This window comes from Astatotilapia calliptera, chromosome 4 (genome assembly GCF_964374335.1).
Source record: "Astatotilapia calliptera chromosome 4, fAstCal68.1, whole genome shotgun sequence".
In the NCBI taxonomy this organism is placed as follows: Eukaryota; Metazoa; Chordata; class Actinopteri; order Cichliformes; family Cichlidae; genus Astatotilapia; species Astatotilapia calliptera.
In genome coordinates, this window is record NC_137425.1 from 16,667,756 (window position 1) to 16,692,757 (window position 25,002).

General features: G+C 43.0%; 1 protein-coding gene and 2 long non-coding RNA genes across 3 annotated transcripts; 2 read left to right on the forward strand and 1 right to left on the reverse strand.

Moving 5' to 3' along the window:
• The first annotated feature begins 14,905 nt into the window (after window positions 1–14,905).
• Window positions 14,906–16,142, forward strand: LOC145428553 (uncharacterized). The gene is made up of 2 exons (XR_013908844.1): window positions 14,906–15,045; window positions 15,878–16,142. It is a non-coding gene; the product is annotated as an uncharacterized LOC145428553 (long non-coding RNA).
• A 43-nt stretch (window positions 16,143–16,185) lies between these two features.
• Window positions 16,186–18,140, reverse strand: LOC145428551 (uncharacterized). Its single transcript, XM_080300904.1, has 2 exons — window positions 17,641–18,140; window positions 16,186–16,752 (listed from the first exon to the last, which is right to left on the reverse strand). Exons 1-2 carry the CDS (start codon window positions 17,898–17,900, stop codon window positions 16,482–16,484), a joined length of 531 nt encoding a protein of 176 aa, XP_080157030.1. The 5' UTR covers window positions 17,901–18,140; the 3' UTR covers window positions 16,186–16,481.
• A 5,942-nt stretch (window positions 18,141–24,082) lies between these two features.
• Window positions 24,083–24,519, forward strand: LOC145428554 (uncharacterized). Its single transcript, XR_013908845.1, has 2 exons — window positions 24,083–24,295; window positions 24,442–24,519. It is a non-coding gene; the product is annotated as an uncharacterized LOC145428554 (long non-coding RNA).
• Window positions 24,520–25,002: the final 483 nt, after the last annotated feature.

The window sequence follows — 25,002 nt, forward strand, 5'->3', positions numbered from 1 at the left end:
CCAGTTCTGCGTGTTTCGACAGCTAAAGCTTTTAGCCAGAAACGATAGTTTGAGCGTGGCTCCAACAACTTTGTGGTCTAGTACTAACTGACAATTTAGACAACCACTGTTGTATTTAGCAGTAATTTTGTATACAGTAACATTTTGACCCGTTTCTCCAGACTGGCAAGCAAATTCTTAAAAGTTTAATTAATCTGAACCACCACTGGTGCCAGAGCTAGACCCATGTTCATGTTACTGTAGAGGGCAGCAGTCCCCAACCTTTTTTGCGCCACGGACTGGTTTATGTCAACAATATTTTCACGGACTGGCCTTTAAGGTGTTGCGGATAAATACAACAAAATAAAACCAGTACCAAAAAAAAGAAGAAGATTTATTTATAACACATGGGAAAAGACACAGGGAAACCGAGTTAACGATAAAAATGATTAAAAAAAATAACGCTAAAGACCGATAAAAACCCTGAAAACCATGAATTTCACACCCGAGCCTCAACTCTGGCGGCCCAGTACCAAACAACTATGCCGCCCGGGAGTTGTGGACCGCTTCTTTAGGGTTAGCTTAACTTGGATTGAGCTAGCTAGTTAATTCAGTTGTATTGAATCTCTCATGAATCATTGCAGCCACCAAATTCACTGATTGAACTCTATGCAAACAAATTCACAAATTGTGCCATTTAATTGATGTTGCTCTTGGAATGATGGTTAGACTGGGACCATAGTCCCAACGGGGGCGCCAGGCCGGCAGAAGATGCAAATAAGTTTTGCTGGCACGGAAACAAAGAGTCATACGCTCAAGATAAAAGCTGATGTGCAAAGCCTGTCAAAGATACAACACTCAGTTTATCAGCCTGCTGACATTGAACATCAGAGACATGGCGTTACTTTGGTGGACCTCGGCTACCTTTGAACACCCGTTACTTGGCTGAAAAAGAAGCACGTCGGGCAGAAGAATCTTCGATGCGCCTTTGCCTGTTTTTCCAGCCTTGAAGAAGTTAAAATTAGTCTTTTAAAAGGCAGAATTCAAAGCTGTGAGCATGAAAAGGAGGGCAGAATGAAATGTCGGCACTGCAGTGTTAAAAGGGAGATGGGAGATGAGAGATCCTAGTGTCTGACTTTGGTGTGACTTCAAAAGACTGTGTTTAAAGCGGCAGGCCTTAATGCTGGCCTGATAGCAGAACTGTCATGTCTGTGTGACCTCCCACAGCTGGCCAGCCAGGGACACAGGACTCCTGCCATGTGTGTGTGTGTGTGTGTGTGTGTGTGTGTGTGTATGCGCTTGATGATGTCTCGATGTGTGTGTGTGTAGAAACTTGTTTGCTTTTTTTTGTATAATTGTGTGTCAGCACTCTTGTGGCTCTTGCTGTGTGTCTTGATGTGATTGTCTGCGTGCCCTTTAATGTTTGTGTTTTGATGTCAGTATATGTGTTTGCCTAAGCTGTGAATTGGTGTGTGTGTATGTGTGTGTATGTGTGTGCACGCGCACACAGAGGTTGAAGATCTAAGCCGGGCTCTGCCCTCTCTCTCTATGCACAGGGGCCTTTTTTCCTTCTTGTTAAGATTCAAACGCTGATAGGCTTTGAACTGCAGCTGTAGGCTCTGCATTCATTTCACCACTTTAGCTCAACTAGCTAAAGTTGCCATTGCACTGCCTGCAACGCTATATTGCTACAGACCATCACACCAGCCGCATTAACTGCACAGCAGTGGGCGAAGGCGTGCAGCTCTGTTTATAAAAGCAAGGATTTGCCTTTGATGTGGCAAAACAGACAACTGGTTCGAACATGATGTCACTTAGCTCAACTTTTTGCTTGTGGAGAAATACAGTAGATCCAGTGTTTTAAACTGAAGAAAGGTATATTCATTTGAACTGTTGCGTGTCTCTCTTGGCCTTCGCTGCTTTTACAGTCACCTTTCCCGACTGTGACATGGTTGCCTTGAAGTTTTGCACAGATTAATGTTCCCTTGTGGTTAAATGAAAACAGATTTGGTATAACGTCTCTAATAACACTAGCAAAAGGCCAGCCTACAGGAGTTGTTTGGCAGGTCTGTGGCGCTTTTTCAGATTCTTCATTCTGCATTTAGTCGTGTGCTGAATAAATTTCCAGCACGGATACATGATGTCGATGTTCATGCAAAGTTGTTCATATTGGCCCAGCAATTAAGAAGGATATAAGGTGTATATAAACTTTTAGAGTGACCAACCGCCCTCTTTTCACGTTCTGTCCGGGGCGTCCGGGGGGATTTTCAAGATTGATAAAAATGTCCAGGTTTTTCGATAGTCCGAGAGAGGACCCATGTGTGTGACCTCATCCCCAAACTTGCTTTGTGAGCGCTTGTTCTGCGCTCACTGACGGGAAGGACAGCGCACAGCAGCGCGCCTAATGATGTTTAAAAGATCCCAAAGCGCAAGTCCTTCTTTCAGACAAACTGCAAAAGAAGTTTCCCTCCTACCGGCCATAGCTGGACATGGCCATCGGGCATACCGGGCATTTGCCAATAACCCGACGGACCAGTTGCAGGAACCCAAAACATGGTAGGTGTGTTTTATCATGATTCATATAATACTGATGATGGATTTTTAGGCTAATAGTTAAGCTAACACACTTACCTCTCATCTTTTCTTTCCTCACAAAACCAATAGATCCTCCACTTCTTTTAAGTGTCTCCCAGCGCAATTCTTAGCATATTGTGTTTCCTGCAACTGGTCCGTCGGGTTATTGTTTCCCCAGAAACACTTCTCCTGTGCTTTTGAAACTCTGTTTTTTCTTATTTCTGTTTTGTTTTTTCCTATTTCCGTTGTGTTTTGTGTGCTTTTGCAGCGTTTTTCTTATTGCTGGCACTTTCTTAAGTTGCAGTCCATTTGACCTCTCAGGGCCACCGTAACGATCTCCCTGGATGCCCTGCATTGCTCACTAAGCCATTTTATCAGTCAGATAACTCCAATAAAAAGCTCAAAAAAGGAGTTCAGGGACCCTAATTAGTGGAGGTGATTCCTAGCACACAGCTACTGGCTACAGGTGCCTTCACTGGGACCTCTGTTAATCAAAGTGGCCATGGCCCTATAATATCCAGGTGACTCTATAGGGTGGTACTCGCCCTCAACTTCAATTTATAAGTAGCAGAACTTCAGTTTTTGGGAGACTTGAAGCAAAGACAGATGAAAAGGTGACTTGAGTTGAGTGCAATGCCCACTATCACTAATGCAACCAGCTGTCATCTACAAAGCAATGGGTGAAGAGTGAGTTGCTTTATAGATGGGGCTTTCTCTTCTGTAAAAAGTTCTCTAAGAAGCGTCTTTAATTTCTAAGACTGAACTCAAACATTGCTGATAATCGCCGTCATCTTGACAGATTAATGAGTCTGAGTTTCTTTTATAGCGCTTATCATCTCGCAGACGCTTGTCAGTTTATTTTCCTCTTGCTTTCTGTCCCTCGTGTTCCTTTTGCTGCTTCTCCGCTTATCTGTTGGAGCTGCCAGGCAAGAAAAGGCGAGCAGTCTCCTGCTCTTTTAAGTCCAACAGGCGGGATACTGCTGAGGACTGCCTCTCTTCTCCTGCACTTGTTTGTTCTCATTTCATCTCTCTCTACGTTCTCTCGGGAGAGAGCGCGCAGTCCGGCGTAGATGTTGCCAAAAGACCACCACATACACACAGATTTACCGCACCTGTGTATTACACACACACACTCTCTGAGGGGAGCCCACCAGGGAACCTTTCTCTGCATACGCATCCTGCCACGTCCATATCCTCGTTTCTTGTTTTGAACTAAGCTGGTGAAGGGTTCTGTATGCGCCTATCAGTTGATCAAATAAAAAGTTTCCAGTGGTCACCTCCGGGCGTCTGACTGTGTGTCCGCTTTGCTGACAGCGGGAGAGCAAAGGAAACATCGGGAGACGCTCCTGTCACACCCTGATCTCTGCTTTGATGAGTCACATCAAACTGTGTCCACATCTAAACGTCATCCTCAAAGGAAAAACTGGGGGAGGTGTGTGTAGCTTATTTGTGTGGAAGACACACTAAAGGGGGGAAAAAAAGAAGAAGAAGAAGAAGAAGGGGAGTAAAAACACGGATAAACAGTGGACTGAGCTGTTGATAAGGTTTACTTACTTAAAAGTGCCAGATCCAGACACTGCAGTTTACTTTAAAGCTTTGTTCGTACAGGGTTGTGTGTTTGGTCAAGAAGCAAGTTGCCAGGGAGAGATAATGGACTTCTAAAGGGATATTAAGTCTTGGAAGTCTCTCTCTGGGCCATTCAAGGGCAGAGATTTAACTACTATCCACTCAGTTGTGAATTTGCATCTCACACACTGGCTCAACTGTTTCTACAGATCAGGTTTTATTCCAAACCGTCACATGCTCGCGAGGAATCTGTGATGATAAACCCCCGTAGAGAGCAAAGTCAGGTATCCAGATGATGTTACCGGACTGGATATGAATTCAATCTACTGTTCCTCTCATCCATATTCTACTTCCTGTTTCCCTTTAGCTGTTGCTGTTATTGTCAGTGTTGTTTTCCGTCTGTACTTTCTTTTCCTTCAGTTTTCCTGCATTGTTATGTCCTCTGGCTCTTCTTGGCATTGTGTTGAAACAACAGCTGCCAATAAAGCGACTTTTTCCTGTGATGAAGATTTAATGTGCTTGTCAGATGGCACAAATGGCATATGTTTGCCCCTGTTGCTGCTGCTCTCCAAATACTCAGCCCAGGATGAGGATGGAGGCATGCATTTATTAATCATCTCCTGGAGGTTCTGGTGCGGAAGTCGTGAGCAAATTTACAAATACGGTTTGGCACCAAGGTGGGTAGTCTCAGTGTGGGAAGTATAGTTTTCTTTGAAATATGTCGCTAACTTATTTGGATATGATCCTTTTTTCATGTCAGTCAGATTCTGTGCTGTGAGCTCAGGGTATGAACTAGTGTCTGAACATTCACCTTCAGGACTTTCTGGTAGAGAGCAGAATTCATGGTTCCTTCAATTACTGCAAGTTGTCCCGGTCCGAAGCAGCAAACAGCTCCAGACCATCATACTACCACCACCATGCTTGACTGTTGATATGTTATTTTTATGAAATGCTGTTAATTTGACACCAGATGTAACAGGACTCAAACCTTTCATGAAGTTCAGATTTTTGTTTCATCAAAAAGATGAGATGAGATGAGCTTTTGAGCTCTTTTTGGTCAGCAGTGATTTACACCTTGATACCCTCCTGTGGTTGACATTGATGCCCAAGCTCTTTCTTATTGTTAAATCATGAACTCTGGTCTTATCTCAGTTCTGCAGTTCTTTAGATGATATTCTGGGCTGGTTTTTGACCTCTTGGTTGATTTTAGTAGGCCAGCCACTCCTGGAAGGCTCAGCCCTGTTCCAAGTTTTCATAATTTGTGGTTAATGGTTCTCACTGTGGCTCACTGGAGTCCCAAAGCCGCAGAAAAAGCTTTTTTGCTAACTGATAGGTGTCAGTGACTTTGTTGCTCACTTGTTTCTTTAGGTCGTGACATGATGTGTTGCCTTTTGAGATCTTTTGGCTCGCTTCACTTTATCAGACAGGTTCTATTTAAGTGATTTATTGGCTGAACGGGTCTGACAGTAATCAGACCTGGGTGTGGTGTGGTTAATCTCAGGACATTTAAGATTTAACAAAGGAGGCAGTTACTTTTCCACATAGGGCCAGGCAGGTTTAGATAACTTTTCCTCCTTAATAAATGAAATCATCATTTAAGAACTTAATTTTGTATTTACTCGGGTTGTGTATATGAGTCCTTTTAACCCTGCATGAATTTAAGAAAAATTCCAAAATAAGTTCAGACATGTGCACACAGTTGTTATTGTTTTTTTAAGTCTTTAAAGATGTTTGCTCTACAATTATTCCACTCTGGAAAAAGAACAGAAAGAAAAACCAATTAGATTAATTACCATGACATTCATGCCCATGATGGGTGTATGTAATCTTCTGACCACAGCTGTAAGTGTGCGTAGAACAGGCAGTCTCACCCTCAATCTCAGTCTACAGGACTTTCTAAAGACAACTTGGGGTCTTAATTAGCAGAAAACTGAGCGGCTCCGTGAACAAAATGAGCCTCATCCTCTCTTTACATCTACTAGAAGACAACATAATAACATGCTCTTCCATTCACTCAACAAAGTGAGGAAGGGCAGAGCCTTGTTACAGAGATGCATGAAAGGCAAATAGGATTGTGATATACAGTGAGCATAGACATTTGCGTCCCTGTGTCTGGCTGTATTGATGTATGTAGCGTGTTGCGTTTGTTTCCATTAGTGCCACCCTCCCACCTCCGCGCTCCGCGTTGTTCCGATGAAAGTGATCCAACATCCTGTGCCAGCACGGGGCCCGGCTGGCTGATTAAAAATGCTAATGTCTCCCGTTGGGTCTTTGATGCAGGACCCAGGACCACAAAGCCAGCCAAGGTTACCAAGGGTCTGTGTAATCCTTTATTCGGGCCCGACGCAGGAGGACACCCAGCTGAGAGTCCTGACAGTCACAATCAATCATGCCAGGGACGCCTCACACAGGTCTGCTAACCCCCTGCTACATGTTCTGCTTTAATTAGCAAACGCTGGAGAATCACAAGAGCCGGCGCACATGCAAACGCGCTCACAAACTTAGAAATACACATATTACCGTCATCTTCTGTTAAAGAGATGAGCATCAATCTGCACGTCCTAAGCTGTCTAATGTGTGTGACTTAATTACTGCTGATTACCGTGGGTGATGAGAATCAGATGTGTATGTGCATGCGTGAGAGAGAAGAAGTCTTTGCCACAGTCTTGTGAGCTTCTGATCTCTTTTCTCCCCTGACAGCAAAGCAGTGATGCTTTAAAGAGAGAGAAAGTGAGTGAGGGATGAGGACGTGTGTGTGCGTGGAAGGGGTGGTAAAGAGGCAGAGGATTGAGATGGGGGTTATTTTGAAGTTTGCTTGACATCGTGTTAACAAAGCTTGCCTAATCCCTACGGATGGAAGGCTGGGCAAGCGCTGTGCTGATGCAGTCGTGTGTGTTTGTGTGTTTGGGACACATGCTAAGGTCCTGTCTGCCTCGTAGCAGCAACACATCAACACAAATCTGCAGCTCCTCACCAACGTTCACATCCATAAATGTTTAGTATTCAGCATGGCAGCTCTGATGAAAGCATTGTATTTCTGATGAACGCTTTATGAATTTTTACCTAACTGACCCCGATGTCATATTTTTGCTAGTGTTGCTGGAAATCTGGGCACAAACTGAGAAGTTTCTGCACTCATGTCATATTTACCGAACTTATCACTTAGGTCCGATGTTAGCCTTGATTCTAAAATGCTGTCCTGTACCAAAACACACACACAAACCTGGTTATGATGAAAAGATTGTGGTTAAAAATTACAAAAAAATGCATCTGAGATTTCTCATCCATCTTTTTTGATTTCCACACCCTTACTTGATGATCTGTTACGTAAATCTGGGGTTTGGGATCCACATGAAGAGGATAAAAATGTTGGTTGCGTGATGACTGACATTGTTTCTCTGAAGTACTTTCAGACCTCAAAGAAATAGCCAGTGGAAAAAATATTGATCCTGAAGAAGATTAAAAGTCTTCTTCAGGTTTCTCATGTGATATCACGTGCATGTTGCATGAGAGTTGTTAGCCATATTGGATTTGATCAGAATCAGAAACTTTATTGTCATTGTCATGAGAACAACGAAATTAAGAATGGTCCCCGATCATTGATGTGTGGAAAACGTGTATTCCCCTGCTGATCGGCAGTGTTTCCTGGAAGTTTTTGCAGTTTGAAATGGGTTACAAAGGTCCTCCACCAAAAACCTACTTGTGATTGCTTTGGTTGCATGTTTGTCTGCAAATACTCGCCAACTAGTGTTGGTACAGCTTGATGAAACTGGAAATAGAGAAGGTTTGCCTTCAAAAAGGGCGCTACTTTTACTTTGAAGGTTTATCAAACTTTTAACAGTTTCACGACAGCTCGGAGAGTCGCTGGCCAGTGCTTGTAGAAAATGTTGTTACTTCCATTCAAATTATGACGACAACGATGTGCTGGCAACCGAACCAATCACAAGGAGGTTTTTGTTTACTGGCTGAGGAAAACACATTACCTATCAGCTAGTGATATTTCCCCAGCCACTGCAATCAACCTGCCAACTTAATGTCTAATGTGCGTGACTTTTCAACCACTCACAACTGGTTGGGGCATACTCAGTTTTACCTCACGACCAGTGGTTGTCTTGGACCTTAATCACGCGATCCTACTCTGTCACCATGATTGTCACATGTCCAAAATGGCGGACAATTTAACATCACATGGTTGCAAAACCTGTATGTGGGTCCAAGTCAGGTAGTTTCTTTCATAACAGGATGAAAGTAAGTCTTTGTGTGGACATTTGCTCTTTAAAACTGGGATCATACTTGGAAGCACTCACTAACAGCTGCGGACACCATAAACAAATTTTAAGGACTCATTCATTGTAGTGGCAGTATCTCGAAGAAGAGGGCTCCTTGCTGTCTTCACTGCCTTAAGGCAAGGGAAACCTATACAGTTTGTTTTTATTGTCTTTGTTGAGCACTTTGGGTTTGCGTTTGATGAATTGTGCTATATAAATAAAATTGCAATTACCTGGATGTATGACTAGACTAATTTATTGCAACCATGTGCACTTGTCCACATGAATACTCCTGGCTTCACATATAATCTCGAAGCAGACTGGAATAACAAGTAGTATGACACGAACTATTCATCAGTGGTGAAATCTTGGCCTTTATTTACAATGAATGAATATGGATAAATATGGATCTTTGGTATATAGGGTTTCGTTCCATTTGCAAAAACAAATACATGGTAGTAAAGATGGTAAAGTTGCACACCAAAGTTGTTTTGCTGTGTAGTCAGACATTTCTCTCCGAGTGTTGTTGCACTGCGGGACTCTGGGCTCTTTGTTGTCTTCCCTCAGTGTTTTTAAAATCTAGAGGTGTAAATAGTGTAAACAGAAATCCTTATATTTTACGGATCTGCTCACACCATCTACATGTAACCTGCACGGTTAGCACAGCACACGTTTTGAATAGCATTTGCAGTTTCATGTTGTGTATTTACATACTTTGAGAGGCTGATATTAGAATTCGGTGCAGGTGGGCTGATGTAGAGCTTCCCTCAGGAGCAGAGTTACTTTGCTCTTTGTAACAAACTTCTGAATCCGCTGCACACATAGTAGGCTCAACTCCAAACAAAACCTGAGCATACCTTCTTTTCCCGCTGTCACGCTCTGCTTTTATTTTGTATATTCTTAGCTTTCCCAGCCCCGAACGCTTGGCACAAAGCTGCAGTGTGGCCTCATCATCATCCACTGTACTCAAAAATAGAGTGCTGCTTTCACTTCAGAGCTGGGCCAACTCCTGTTTGCTCTGAGTCCTGACAGCGGAGCAGCCTGGTTGGAAGGTGGCTCAGAGAGAAGACAGAGCAGACCAAATGTCTGCATGGGACTTTTTTTTTCCAGGTGCCTGCTGGAATGAATTTGATTAGTAACTGGGAGGGAGCACCGAGGCAATCAGTTTGGCATGAAACAATCTGGTTCATCTCTTCTTCTTCCTCCTCCTCCTCCTCTTGCTTCACCTTTTTGGTGCCACACGTCAAGGGGAGGCAGGAATGCAGAGAAGGGGAAGCAGCAACAGTGAATGTCCTTTTCCCTGGAGCTATCTGGCAGGGTTAGATTACAAACTGAACACACACGAATGTATGCACACACGCACTCAACTCTTTGTGGTGAATCTACCTCTTGTCTCACCTTTGCCCATTCTTGGTGGTTGAAATGTGAGACTACGCTGGCTCCAGGGCTTGGCTCAGGTTGGGGCTTGGCACGATTTCCACTTTTTAAGAAGAAAATCGACAAATCCTTAAGCCTTTTAGGAAGCCCTCTGCTTTTAGCTTTCTAAATTGTCAATCGAGGTCAAATTGATGTTTGTGAATCACAATCATCTGATCCGAGTACATAGTGGATGCAGAAAAAAAAGAAAAGAAAAAACAGTAGGATTGATGGATTGAGAAGCCAGCCGGCTTGTTGATGAGTCGGCTAATCAGTCAGGCAGCTAGAACATTTATTCAGGCTGTCAGTTAAAAAGCCATTCAGCCAAGCCAGTAAATCACACACTGACTAGAAAACACAGAATTGAAAAGACAAGCAAAACTGGAGAGCGTTCGGTGGCGGCTCCTACTTTGAGATTCCAAAGGAAGCAGCACTGTCATCCAACACTTTAATTACCCGTGTGCTGTATGCCTGCATATCATGTCTGTGTATTTGAGTGTCTGTGTGTGTGTGTGTGCAGCAGTGTCAGACCTGTCTGACCAGATAGGATAACTGTCACCTCTCATATTCTCAAATTAGTCCCCCTCCCACTGCCACCGCCACCTCCTATTATGGGGCAGCCCATACAAGGTTTCAGCCACGCACTTTTCAACACGTTTCGGTGTTGCTTACACTGAGATCCTTGGCCCTCATTTTTCTCAGCAGAAATGTAAACATATCATCCTCTTTCTTCTTTTATCTTTTTTTCTGCAACTTGTTTTTCACGCTTTGAACCTGACAGTACATGCTGAGAGCCTGGAAGTGTGTGCTGTATGTCTGTCTGTATATATAATGCAGGAATTCACGTTTTAAAAGGAGTTAAATATTTTTCCATTGGATTTTAAATTCTTGTCTCGTGATTTGGCAGAAATCTCAATCGCATACTATAAAGGAAACTCTCACAGCCCAAAAAATAAAAAAGGATCATACCAATATTATGTTTCTGAAGGTAATGCATTAACAACAGTGTTTGAGAAAAGATTAAACTCCAAAGAGGAACAGGTTAGAATTAGTGAAATTACTCACTATTTATTCATTAATTGCAGGACTCAGAGACAAAGGGATAAACTAGAAGAAGTAGCTTTATTGCTATTACTTAAAAACACAAAAAATACAAGAACCCAGGTGAGGCTAAAAACTAGAACTCACTAACAACATGAGAAAACACACTATGAGTGGACAACACAACAGAGAACAGATGGAGACGCAGACAATATAGATACAGGTCGCAATTGTGGTAGAGTGGACACACCTGTGGAACACAGCTGAACAGAATCTAAACACAAAACACAGCTAACAAACTAAACATGACATACATGAGACAAGGGACTGTCAAAATAAAACAGGAAGTGACACACACACACACAATACACACTAACACTAAGATACATTAACTTCAGAGACTGGGAATAAACAAACATGGAGGAGTAACAGACTGGGGAGACAAAAGGGTGAAACACAGAGAGAGCATGGGAACATGAAGAGAGAAAACACAGGGACAGGACTACAAATGTATTAGCTAGACAAGACAGGGGAACACAGACAGCCACGGAGACAGCCACAGAGTGATCAGACAGACTCGGGTATATGACTGGGGTGACTGAAAAGATAACAAAACAAGGACAGACTGGACACGAAGGGAACAAACATGAAAAAAATCAAGAACTATAAATAACAAACTCAGAGGCACTGGAAAGTAAAACACAGTCATAAACTAGAATATAGTTATCCTATACTTTAAAAGACGTAAGCAACAAGAAAACAAAACTCAAAAACTGTGTCGAAGACCCAGGACCATGACAGAGAGACAGAGAGAGTGCATTTTGAGTGTCGTCCAAATAGATAGTAGGAATCTATGCAGTTAGGTCCATAACATGTTGGACAAACACACACAGTGGATTTTAAATCAAGCAATCAAAATGTAATTAAAGTGCAGACCTTCAGCTTTAATTGCAGAAATTTTGCACAAACTGTCGCGGAAAAATGGCTATTTTTATACACTGCCTCCCATTTTCAGACTCTCAAAAGTTTTTTTAACTGAGAAGTTTGCTCATTTTCTGTCCTGAGAAACTCTTGGGTTGCTTTTGCAGGACGCTTTGCTTTTGGGGCATTACCTGTTGGCACTGTGAGGTGATGCACTGTTTCATCTGTTTAGCAGTATTTTACTGAATCTGAGCAGCTCATCCTGCTGCTTCTATCTGCTGTCACATCATTAATAAACACTAGTGAGACTAGTGGGATTACTTTTTCATGCAGGGTTAGATAGCTTGTTCCCTCAATAAATGAAATCAGGATTGAAAAAATACAGTTTGTATTTACTCGGGTTATCTTGTCTAAAATTAAAATTTGTTTGATAACCTGAAACTTTTAAGTGTGATTGATAATTTGCAAGAAACTGAGAAACCAGAATAACTAAGAAAATAAAATAATAAATCAATGTCTGAAGATATGTTTTGATTTCCATCTTTTGCTCTGTTTCCAGATGAAACATTTGCACTCGTCTTGCTCGTCTCTGGTAGGAAGCCTTTAAAAAACCCCTCATCATTTCCTTTTTATGCCCTATTCTCTATTCTTTCAGATAGGTTTCTTACAATAGACCTGCAGAGAGAATTTGTTGACATTATTTAAGTTTTTGTAGTTTTGTGTAGTAAGTACCGTAACTACTTGGAAAGTTGGTGGTTCGGTCCCTGGCTCCCCCAGCTTGCATGTTATCTTCTTATGTTATAAATCTAAAGAGGCAAGGTTAAGGCACCAGTACTTAAAATTACCTACAGTATATTTATCTTTCCTGTAAAATGTAAAGGCAAATGTTACCCACTTATTATGTCCACTAGTAAAGATTTGTAGATAAATATACTTACATAATTACATAATTTATGGTAAAACAGACTGAAATTCCACTTACTGCTTGGTTAATCACACCCTTAATCACAGGCTGTATTATAAAGTTCTACCAAAAGAAGCTAATTATTACAGGTGTTAAACAAACCTTCGAGTTTTCCTGATGTATGTTTTGGGGCTTATTTCTCAGTTTAACTTGGCTTGAAGTAGTTTAACAGTTGCTTTGCTTACAACCTTTGCCTCCATCTAAATCCTCACCTTTATTGTGTTTTGTTGTCACAGCGTCCCCCACGTCTTATCTCTTCTCCCCATCTCCAGCTGTTCCCTGAATACTTCTTTCCCATCAAGCCAAAGCTGCCCTCCTGACCCATCACCTGCACATGCTGACTCAAGGTGTTCGCTTACCCTCCCTTCCCCTCCGCCAAGTACCACTGATATGCACAAACGTGCACCTGCAGCCAACAATAGAGGCTTTATGCAGGGTGGGCACACTGCTGATCCAGCCGGCCGTCTATCAAAGGCTAGGATCTGGACATGGGTGGATATCATATCGAGGCCACGGTGCTTCTGAGGCTTACTTAAAAAGTGCACCAGTCTGAGAGGCGCATGAGTTTTTACTCGTGTCTGTTTAACAGTCCTCATCAGCCTAAACAAGGGCATTATCCAGAGTGTCACAGCTTTGTCACGTTAAGAGTAGAAAAGCCGCTCTCCACCACACAGGGGGATAAAAAGCTCAACTGAGCAGTCTATGATATGACTGTCTGTCATTACATTTTGCAGGCTAAAGCCAGATTTGACCGCGTCTAAATCCTGTGTTTCTCCTCGCCGTTGATGCATGGCCTCAGACATAACACAACATCCCCATGGCAATGACATCACTGTCTAAATAACATGCTTGTTAGGAATCTCCCTTGATGTCTGCCTCTGCGCAGAGGGATAAAAGTGGGCGAATGAAAGAGAGGGCAAAAGCCATCAGACGCATCTTCAAGAGCAGCTTTGGGCTTCAAAGGCAAACCTCAGGCGCTGTGACAGAGAACAACGGCTGATGACGTCACGGAGGGCGCAGGACGTTTAACCGAACCTCCTTGCAGCCTCTGAGCCTTTTCTTGAGCACGAGCAGAAGAAGACAAAGATGCATGAGAGAGCTGAGGAAGAGAGGGAGAAGCAAGAGAGAGGGAGGGAAAGAGAAAGATCCAGAGAGAGCAAGGGGTTCACGGGGGTCGGTTTGTGCACACATCGGGCCGGCAGGCGAGATCACATCCACAGGGAGCGTTCCTGTGTTTGGGATAGGAGGGAAAGATAAATAAGTCGGTATGGCTGCACAAAGAGCGGCAAAGGAGGAAACGGGAATGTTGAGATTCCAAAAGGAAAATTCGTGCCTCCCGCTCTCCCTCTCACACATAAACACACACAAGCAGGTTCAGATGGAATGAAATGGTAAACAGACGTGTGTGTGTGTGTTTTGTAACCATGGAACACGAGTTTTAGAAGTTTGTTATGGATTTGTTTTCAAACTGACGGCCTTTCACAACAACTCCCTTCCACTGCTGCGTGCTAGCGGATGGCGTATGTTTTACATCATGGCTCTCGTCCTGATGCCTCGGAGTAAATAATATGCAAACAGCAAACTAGCTGGCTGCACACTGCATATCACTAGGTGCTCCTATTTTCATAGGACCGAACTTGAACTAACTGCTTTTCGAAATCTTAAAGAAAGTAGAGCATACACGTTTAACTGTTGTGCTATTTGGGTGTATTTTATGTGTTTTTATCTGCCTCACGCCCTCCTTTTTGTGACCTGTGGTACATTTTCCTCTGGCTGTCCACTGACTCGGCTTCTCAGTCCCAACTGAGGTTAACGGTGTGTTCACACCGAACGCGATGGACGCGAATAGAGCGTCAGGTTTACATGTAAAGTCAATGGAAAGGCGCGATGACGCGCGATTGCGGGTCCCGCGAAAATTCGGAAGCAGATTTGCGTCGCGAAAACGCCAAAACGCGTGAAACGCGCGTCAGTGTAGCGCGTCTGGCGCGTTTGACTCGCGAATAAAACCACGCGCGTCAGTTTTTGTGTTGCATTTTGTGCATACGCGCGTTTCGCGTCTACCGCTCGAGTTGGAAAAATCTGAACTCCAGCGTCAAATCGCGCCGCGACAACCAATCAGGAGCCTGGTGACGTGGCTGTTACCTAGGTCAAAGGGGCAGATCCAGCCAAAGCCTTTCATACTTCAATGGAGGGGAAGGCTAATCAATGCGGTAGCAAACAACTCGGAGCTGTACAACACCAGCTGCTTTCAGTACCGAGACAGGAATAAAAAGGACCGAGCTTGGAGGAAGATATGTGAAGAGATCGGGCAACCTGGTAAGTTCATTCATTTCTCTTTTGAAAGTTTTCACTGACCCGGGAAGCCGCACAAAAGCTAGCAAGCCACCGCTATTTTCCCACTGACGTACAAATACCGTTCTGCTTTTATGCATGTTGTCATTTAGGAATATATTTTATTGTTTATTAATAAACAGCACACAGTGGTCCCGCTGTTCATCCGTCACTGCTTTGCTTTTTCGCTGATTTTTTATTGCACAGTACAGCATTGCATTCTGCAGCCTGATTGACAAATCTCCTGCGCTTGCCAAATTTATCACGTTTGGTTTTGATAACCATCGCGTCCAATAGAAAAAACAGCACAAAAACACCCATAACTATGAGCCTCATTCGGAAATAGACACCTGCACCGTGAGGGAAAAAGGCGCACGAAAGTGGCGGGCAGATGAAGACAAACCGTGGCATAATAATACTTTTACGTTTTGCAATCTACAAAGGTTTGCACTTTGAGAATCAATTGTGAGAACTGTGACCAGGGGCTAGTTATTCTGAGAACCCCTGCAATAAATGAGGGACCACTGTCTACTCTACGATTATTATATCCAACCTGTTAACATTTAATACTGTATTGATAGAACCAACTGATTCTGCAGCAGAGCATCCCCAGTCCCTGAGCTCCTGTTGCTGCACCCACAGATATGTACAGCAAGCACTGATACCTTTTTAGTCGGTGGGATTCCCTTGTGATCACCTTTACTAAATATCTACAACCAATCTGATTATATCCTGTTATTGTTTTTTTTTTTTCAATGTTGAAATTAAAATCTAGTAGCAGCCTTCTCATTTCTTTGTGTTTTGTGCTGTTTTACAGGCCCACAGAGGAGGACGGCTCCGAGGCAGATGAGGGACGGGTCCCAGGACGGTCCATCGGCGGTGGAGCTGGCCATCCTGGTGTCCCTGAAGAGGCCACATCAGTCTCCAATGGAGCATTTCCTCCTCAGCCTTGTTCCTGCTCTGGAGAGCAGCTGGTCCTTTTTATTCCTGTCTCTCTGTAAATTCTTATATTTTATATATTTATGTTTAATGTTTTTCTGTTTGAGACTTTTAATATTATTTCAAATAAATGTTTATAATGACTAATGTCTCAGTTCTACTACACAGCAAATGTTGGCACACAACTTGACACATGTAGAATTTATTTCATATTATACTAATGACAAAATATACTGATACAGTGGGATGCAGAAGTTTGGGCAACCTTGTTAATAGACATTATTTTCCTGTATAAATCGTTGGTTGTTACAATAAAAAATGTCAGTTAAATATCATACAGGAGACACACACAGTGATATTTGAGAAGTGAAAAGAAGTTTACTGGATTTACAGAAAGTGTGCAATAATTGTTTAAACAAAATCAAGCAGGTGCATCAATTTGGGCACCACAAAAAAGAAATGAAATGAATATTTAGTGTATATCAATGTGTGTGTCTCCTATATGATATATGGGGTGCCTTTGTCTGGATGTGCTTCCCATCCAGAGCTGCACAGCACAGAGGAAAGTTCCAGCGCTCCTGGAATCCCTCTGTGATGGACCGCCAGTCTCCAGGTGAAGGCACAGCCATGAAGTCGTCCACTAGACAGTCCCAGATGGACATCGCTGCCTGGGGGGTGATCTGGCTCACCGTGGACACACCGACTCTGAAACTGAACGCGATGGTCCTGAAGGAGTCCCCGGTGACAAGGAACCTGGACAAAATTGTTCAAAATCAGTATTATGTGTACTGCAGTTACAAAATACATTATTCAAATTCCAAAATACTTTTGTGATGTCAGATATAAATCACAAAACTTAAATCTTACATAAAACCTTTTGTAATTATAAGGATAATTACAAAATGTATATTAGATAATATCTAAAACAGTTGTGTTTTGTTTTAACTTTAACATATCATAATTTGATTGGTAGCAACTTTCACAACTACAGTGAGCCAATCACTCATAATTCCTAAACATGTCAATCAGGTAGGAATGAAGTAAGACATTAATAGAAATAAAGAGTTGTATGTTGACATGTAGCCCTTTCCTTGCTTAAATCATTAATATTTTTGAAAAATTAATCTGTGATAAGACAGCTTATCAAGATAGAACCATGTAACTAGAGATGAACCAAACTGTTCACAGTTTTATCTAACTCTGTTTTAATAAAGGCTGTGACCCCTGCTATAGAGTCTGACAGCTGCAGGGATTATATACAAATATTCAACTATCCCAGAATTAAACCAGGTCTAAATAAAAAGGAGTGAGTATCACTACAAAGGTTAACTCAGTGGTCCTAATGCTACAGTTTGATATCAGCAAACACCGAGCGCATACATTGATGTGACACCACAGCCATGCTATCATTCAAACACTGATAACAGCATAAATCGAATTAAATCGGGACTTGATGAGAGCTTCTGAGTATCACTAGAAATATTATAAAGAGTCGTCTCTGTACCACAGTTTGCTTTCAGTAAACACCGACAGCATTCACTGTTAGCATAGCACATCCATGTTAGCAGTGTATAACTGGATGGATTAGCATATTAGCACAGATATCAATAAAGGACTACCGTATTAAATAGTTTTACTAACCTCAGGCAGACGGACAGGCGCTCTGCAGGTGGGATTGAGCGTCTGTAGTTGGTGTCTAGGCGGGCGATGCTGGGACCGACGAGGGAAAGCAGGTCCTCAAACTGGCCGACGGTGATAGCGCTGGAATCGGCCGTCATCCAGGCGCAGCTCCTGGAGCAAGTGGTGAAACTCACCAAACTGCTCATGCCTCTGGAGGACCTGATGGACCCAGGTACGGCGAGGATGTCTTTTACGCCGCTGCTCTGCTCTCCACAGTACATAGAGAAGGGAGACTCTCTCTTCAAGCGCTAGCTCGATAGCTGCCATCTTGCAAAGATACCAGTCTGGCACAACTCCCTCCCACATTCCTCCCACATTTCCGGTTCACGCGCGTCAAAATATCATATTTTGAGGCGCGATGGATTTTTCTTGGACACGCGTTGAGACGCGAATGTACACGCGTCAAATTAGGGGCGTTTGGGGCGTTTTATTCGCGTCCATCGCGTTCGGTGTGAACACACCGTAAGGAAAGAAGGTTGCAGTTATTGATCTCTATTAGAAAACTCATCCTAAGTCCACCAGCATTGCTGTGCCAGGTGTCCAACTCCAGATGTGAGTGAGTGCTTTGGTCAAGGGTTAAGGGATTGTGAAGGGAGGGCTCTGGTGTCTCCAGAGCCCTCCCTTAACATGGGTTAGGATGGCGCTCGAGCCATTACTCTGCCAGTCGGCTCTTTCTGGATGATTTCCAGTGTGTTGATGAGGTAAACTGCTAGACACAGTGGGACTATTTTATCACAGATGTGTCAGAGCTTGACATTGGTGCTCTTGTTTTTTCACTTACACCACTCTGTCGTTAGTCGTTATTAATCTCTGTCTCTCTTCCAAAGTTCTATAATTATTCTTTTTATTTCATTAATTAGCCCTGCGACAGACTGGCGACCTGTCCAGGGTGTACCCAGCCTTTCGCCCTATGACAGCTGGGATAGGCTCCAGCGCCCCCCGCGACCCTGAAAAGGATAAGCGGAAGAGAATGGATGGATTTCATTAATTAATTAATAATAATAATAATAATAATTTTATTTATTTTTTTAAACAGATTGCTTCCTGTTAAAAGGGAGTTTTTCCTTCCCACTGTCGCCAAGTCTTTGCTCATAGAGGGTTATTTGATTGCTGGAGTTTTCTCTGGATTATTTTACCTTGTAGCATAAAACACCTTGAAGGGATTGCTGTTGTGATTTGGCGCTATATAAATAAAATTGTTTTGAAATTTTTGACACACCAGCTTAGTGAGCAGAGTAGTACCTGTCAACAATATCCCGCATCCACACACATCTAAACCACACGTTTTCTTCCACACTTACAGCTAAGTGCATCCAGAAGCGTTTTTCCTTGAGCTTGGAGTGAGGGAGTAATGAGAGGACACTGGCACTGCACAATAGCCATAAAAATCCAAAGTATCCCAAACAAACTTCATCGTTCCCCTGCCGGCCTCCCCTCCCCTCCCCTCTGATCTCTCTCCTCTTTCATCCTCCTCTGGTAAGACACCCCCCCCCCCCCCCCCCCCCCCCCCCCTCTCCGTTGTCCCCATTCTCGCTCCTTTTCATCTCCAGGCAACAAGGCAACGGCAAGGTTTGAGCTGAGAGGGAGGGAGGGAGAGAGAGGGAGAGCAGCAGACGGGGAGATAGCGAGCTGCTCTTGAAACTTTTGAGACAGCAATGTAAGGAATGCAGGTGCCTGCTGTGAAGACAACAAAGTGAGGGGGACCTCCATAGGAGCGCAGCGTGGCCGAGCAGCACGTCGGTGCGAGAGGAGCCAGCCCACATTTCAGCTCGGCTGAGCCGCCTCTCATGTAAAGCACTTGTTCCAAAGTTCACTTTCAAAGATATGCTTGTTGCCGCGCGAGGCTACGTGACGCCAAGTCTAAGAAGTCTAAGAACTTTGCATTTATCATTGTTATCTGGCTTTCACAAAAACTCACCTGAAATATTTGTTTACCATGAAAATTCGTAGCGGTAGATAAACACATTTCATGCAAACACAAACTTGAACTGAGCATGACCTTCTCTGATATTTGGGGCACATTCTGTTCATCAGTGCTGTTCTGTGTGGTAATAAGAACAGAGAATAAAGACACTTTAACTCTCTTTTTATTGTCTGTTTTTCCCGTCATAGCCTCCCCCCCCCCCCCCCTTCTCGAAACATCTGCATTTCTGTTAGTCTCTCACCTTCTCGCCCTCTTTCCTGGGCTGTGTTTTATTCAGCAAAAAACAGAGTAGCCACAACACAAGGATACCAGAAGGGATTGAAAAGGAGCACACGAGGGAAGAGAAGAGAAAAGAAGAAAAGTTAAAAACAGGAGAGAGCTGCAGAGAGCGCGTGTGATGTGGCTGAGTAAAAGGACACAGATGACAGAGAATATTTTAGACACAGATATAAAAGAACATTATTTAGTGGTGCTGTGTGTGTGTGTGTGTGTGTTGTTTGTGCCAGTGCTTGAAAGTGAGGTAGCGTGAGAGCGGCAGATTGACTTCTATGTAGGTTTTATGTGTGTCATATATGTATAAAATCTTGACTAGACACATGTATGTTCATAAAAAAACAATTTCTGCCGGTGTGCTTGGTAGTTTGTGTGTGTGTGTGTGTGTGTGTGTGTGTGTGTGTGTGTGTGTGTGTGTGTGTGTGTGTGTGTGTGTGTGAGCAGCTGCTCATCTGCCTGGTGGAGTTCGGGGGCCCCGCGGCCCTCACAGCCAGTGACTGATGTGATTTAGTGACGCAGGTCAAAGGTCAAGAGCCCCTAGTCTCCATCTGCGTCTGAAGAAAAGGCCATCAGGAAGGGATTAGGTTGGAGTCAATGGTCCTAGTGACATGTGTTCTCCTAGAAACACACGCGCACACACATACACTTACACACACATCGTGCTCTTGTGGATTAACCATCCATATCCATTAAGTATCGGTATTTACACTGGTGTAAAGCCTTTATTATCTCTTCCCCCCATCCTCTTGGTCCAAGTTAAATTGACTAGCTGGGAAATTTGTTTAAAACTGATCATTGGTTATTATAACTATTATTACTTTGCTGAATATAAGAGTCACTAGAAATGAAGGTTTCCCTTTTCAGTTATAAATATTATGCTACAATAGTAGATGTTCATATTTAACATAGTTAAGGTTTGAAGTTATAAATGTGTGTGCACATTGTGCCTATGAGTCAAAATGATCAGGATTCAGTTAGCTGGAAATGCTCTGTTTCATTTTGTTTTCTTCTTTTGGATCTGCATGATGTCAGATGTGAGCAGGTTGTAACACCAATTACTTGGTGTGTACACAGTAAGCCCTGCCTGTACCTGTACACAAACCTTGTGTTTATGAGAGGCAGCCAATCAGAAGAAAGTTGGCTCAAAGACAGGATTGACAATGGATGATGTGTAGGGCTGCATTGAGGCTTGGTGTAAGATAAATAGGGGTTATTTTGAACTATAAATCATGCAAAGCTACTCTGGCGTAACATAGCATGGTTATTAGTAGAATATGACTGGCCTGTTAGTTCTGGTACACCAGAATCTGTATTGCCCACTTTGTCCTTGAAAGCCCAGAAAATTCAAGCTGCTTGTTTAGTAGCTGCATTTCTGTAGACGGCAGGCGAAACCCAGGGAAAGTGCGATTTATGATGAGACGTTTGACAGACAGGCAGGCCTGCGATGGCTGAAGACAAGTGTGTTTGATGAAACATGGCAGGAGCCAAATCCCAGTCAGCCCTCTTATTGAACCTACTGAAGGAGGACTGTGTTGTGGAAAACTTACCCAAAGTGGCTCAGAAAGAAGTGCACGCTCTTCTGCAGGTGAAGGGGGAAATGGCGAGCTGAGGGAATAATGTTTATGTATTACATTTCAAACACTTCCGTCTCGTGAGGAAACCCAGATGTAAAGGTATGTTCCTCTGCCTCGAGGATCTGACGGATTCCTTCTTCTTTTTTCTCTCTTATTTCCCGATATTTTCTTTCTCCCCGTGCCACGACAGAGCGACAGAGTTTGGCTCTCCATCATCACAACACACAGAGGATTTTTTTTGGAGCTAAATATGCATACAGGTTGGATGTTTTGCTTCTTTTTAAAATTTACCATGTGGGCAAAGTGTGTTTTTCCCGCAGTCTCACACACCTTTAAGTTTGTAAAGTGGAATTTGAAAAAATTAAAAAGCCTACCATTAAAAGGACTTATATCAGTTAAAGACTCTCCCTATAGACAAACCAATTTCTAGACCATTTATATTTCTTTCAGGAAAGTAGCCTGTCCTATGATGGCGACAGAACTTTTAATCTTCAAACAAACCATATCCAGCTCTAGTGGGTCCCCCCCCTCACTGCTCTTATCTTCTTACAAGCGTCGTTGCTGGAGTGAATTTCTATATATTCTTACTTTCTTTGTCAGCACATATAAACAAACCCAAGGCCTTCACAAATACGTACCGCCCTGCTTTCAGAAGTGTGATAAAGTCTTTCTTTTTCTTTTTTCCCCCCACGCTACTCAGAGAGGAGAAAGCGGGTTGTTAGCTCTTTGAGCCGGCTATCAGAAAATCCGGGGGAAATTACGCTGAGCGCAGCAGTCGTACAGCAAAGGGTGATTACAAATTCAAATGGATGCTTTTTGCATCAATGGAAGGCTTTGAAGACCTCTTAATGAGCAGATAGCCGGAGTTAAACATTTGTGGAACTGCCATCTTCGAAAGAGAAGCAGAGAGGGGGAAGAGAGGGAGAGGGGAGGAGAGGCGAGAGGAGAGAAAGAGGGGTTTTGATCCTGGCAGATATCTGCAGGGCAGCGCTGAGCAACTGTCTATAACGGACCAGCGGTTGTCTTCTGAGAGGGAGAGAGAGCTGGTCGAGGCTCTGTTTGGATCCAGGGGTTGATGGGGCTCTTCAGAACAAACTTGCACCAGGACAGCATCCCTGCTGCTCCGCGCTGATCAATGTCTGTCAGATTTGAAAGACTGGCACATGTGATGAAAGCTGGATTGAGATACAAAGGGGGGTGGTGGGTGGAGGGGTGGGATAGGAGAACAAGAGGGCTGCGTAGAGCTGCACGCACCACTAAATCAAATATTGAAAAGGCAATAAGAGGAAGAGACAAGGCAAGAACAGGAGAGAAGGAAGCTAAGTTGAAAAGAAAGAGCGGATGCTAAATAAAGTAAAAAGGGGCTTTTGCTCAAAGAAGAAGGGGATGCAGAATAAAGGGAGGAAAGCAATGGAAAAAGAGAGTAAAGCAGGGAAAGAGAAGGTTGAAAGAGAGCAAAGCAAAAGATAAACAAACACAGGGAGGCAGAGGGAGACGAAAGAGTTGTTCCTCCATCTCAGCAAAGCAGCGGGAGTCTAGTGGAGCTTTGAACTTGGCCCCCATTAGAGGCCTGATGACGGTTTGAAGTGAACGGTTGAAACGAGCCGGAGCATTTTAGATGTTAATTTGTTTTTGTTGTGTGTGTGTGTGTGTGTGTGTGTGTGTGTGTGTGTGTGGGTGGGTGTATTTTCTCATCCTTTTCAGGGCTTCCGAATCGTTCATAGTCACACCCAATTTAACACAGCAGGATAAAATGCTTCCTTTAGCTTTGTTCTTTTCTTCTGTTTTCCTTTCGTCTCGTTTTCTCTTACCTCCTTCTTCCGGAAGGGAGACAAAGATTGTTACAGCACAACTTTAAGTTGAATTCAGCTTTTCTTTATTCAAAGGAGAAAACAAAAACGAATCTGTGGAGATGTTATCTTCATGTGAAACTGTCTTGATTTGAGATTTTGTTTTTGATCTTCCCGTCTTGTTTTCTCCGTTATCACTCGGAAGTGTATTGACAGGGAGATATGAATCTTTCAAGTGTGCAAATAGTTGGAATATTTTGGGATTATGACTCATTATTCTTGTATTCTTTTGTTAAAGTGTAGCCATTAGAGATTTTTCTCATTTTCTTTCAGATATAAACTGCTGTAACAGTGGATTCGCGTATTACACGTGCTCTGTGTAATTAGTCAGTTTTTGTGTTTGTATGATATCGTACAGCTTTCATATTCCTCATAAGGTCTGAAGCCCCAGTCAGCTGCTGTTTAAACCCTCTGTTTGTGAGGAACAGCCAATCAAAAGAAAGCTGGATTGAAGAAAGAGTCCAAGAATACAAGTACAGAGTTAGAAATGAGTAGAATCAGTCCGCTGTCATCTTCTATTTCCAGTTGTTTCTTGCACTGAGAGTTGAAGATGATCATGAAGTTATTGCTTAGTTGTTTGTTGTTTTTTTTGCATGTTTGAGGTCAGTAGCCCCTTCAGGACTTCAGCACAGTGAATTCACATTAAAACAGCTGTAATCACCATCCATCCATTGTAACTAACAGTGAAGTGTTCCAATGTTTTTCTTGTGTTTATATTTGTAAGTTTCCTTTAATTGTGGAACTTTGTTTTGTAATTGGTGGTAGCGGAAGTAACGTGCAGCACGGACTGAGTTTGTGGTGACACTAGAGCAGAGAAGCATGGCGCTCTGTGAGTTCAGCTGCATCGTCCTACTGCTTTAAACTGGACTTAAGTTTTAAAGAACACATAAGTTAAGTTAAGTTAAATTAAACCCAATTGTGGACTCACCGTTGAGAGGAGTAGCGGCTCGCGCGAAGAACGGACTTTCTCCCGTTTGGCTACAGCAGGCAATGAGGTGTGTTCAGGGTGCCTCTGTTAATTTCAGTTTCAATGAAAGTGCCATGAAAGGGCATTTATGTGTCTATACCTTTATTGTTTGGATTTACTGTGATAAGAGTTATTGTAAACATGTTGCTTATTGCAATTGTTTTCTTTGGGTAGTTCTCACGATGATGATGATGATGATGACGACGCTGAGTGATCTTGTCGCCGAACATTGAATAAATCATCTGTAAACAAGAACTTGTCCGCGTGGTGGCTAACGGGAGCTACAGTGAGAACTCATCTGCTCCTTGTGAGTGGGCGAGAAAGAAAGGAACATAAGTCATCTCTAGCGTGTCTACAAGGGTCCCCAAGCTCCTGCCAGAAGTCAAGAACGGGTTTGCTCATCCTAACAATTCAAAGAAAGGACATATTGATCTTCTCAAGTGTGCTGCAGAAAATTAACCTGAAGACCATTTGCAAGTTTGGATGCTTTAAAGTGTTAATAAGGGTGTCCTGAAGTGGCTTCATTGTAGCTGCAAGCAAGAAGGTTCAAGTTTACAATTGATCATGAGTTTGAAAAATATGTGTCTTTAAGGGTTGTTAGTGATTTCAGACATGTGTTTAAGGGTTATAAGAATAAGCTACTAAAGCAGTCCTGGATTTTATGCAAGGTTTTATTCAAAGGAAGTAACCAAGTTTGTTACAAGCTATAAGCAGTGTTATTTTATGTTATCAGAC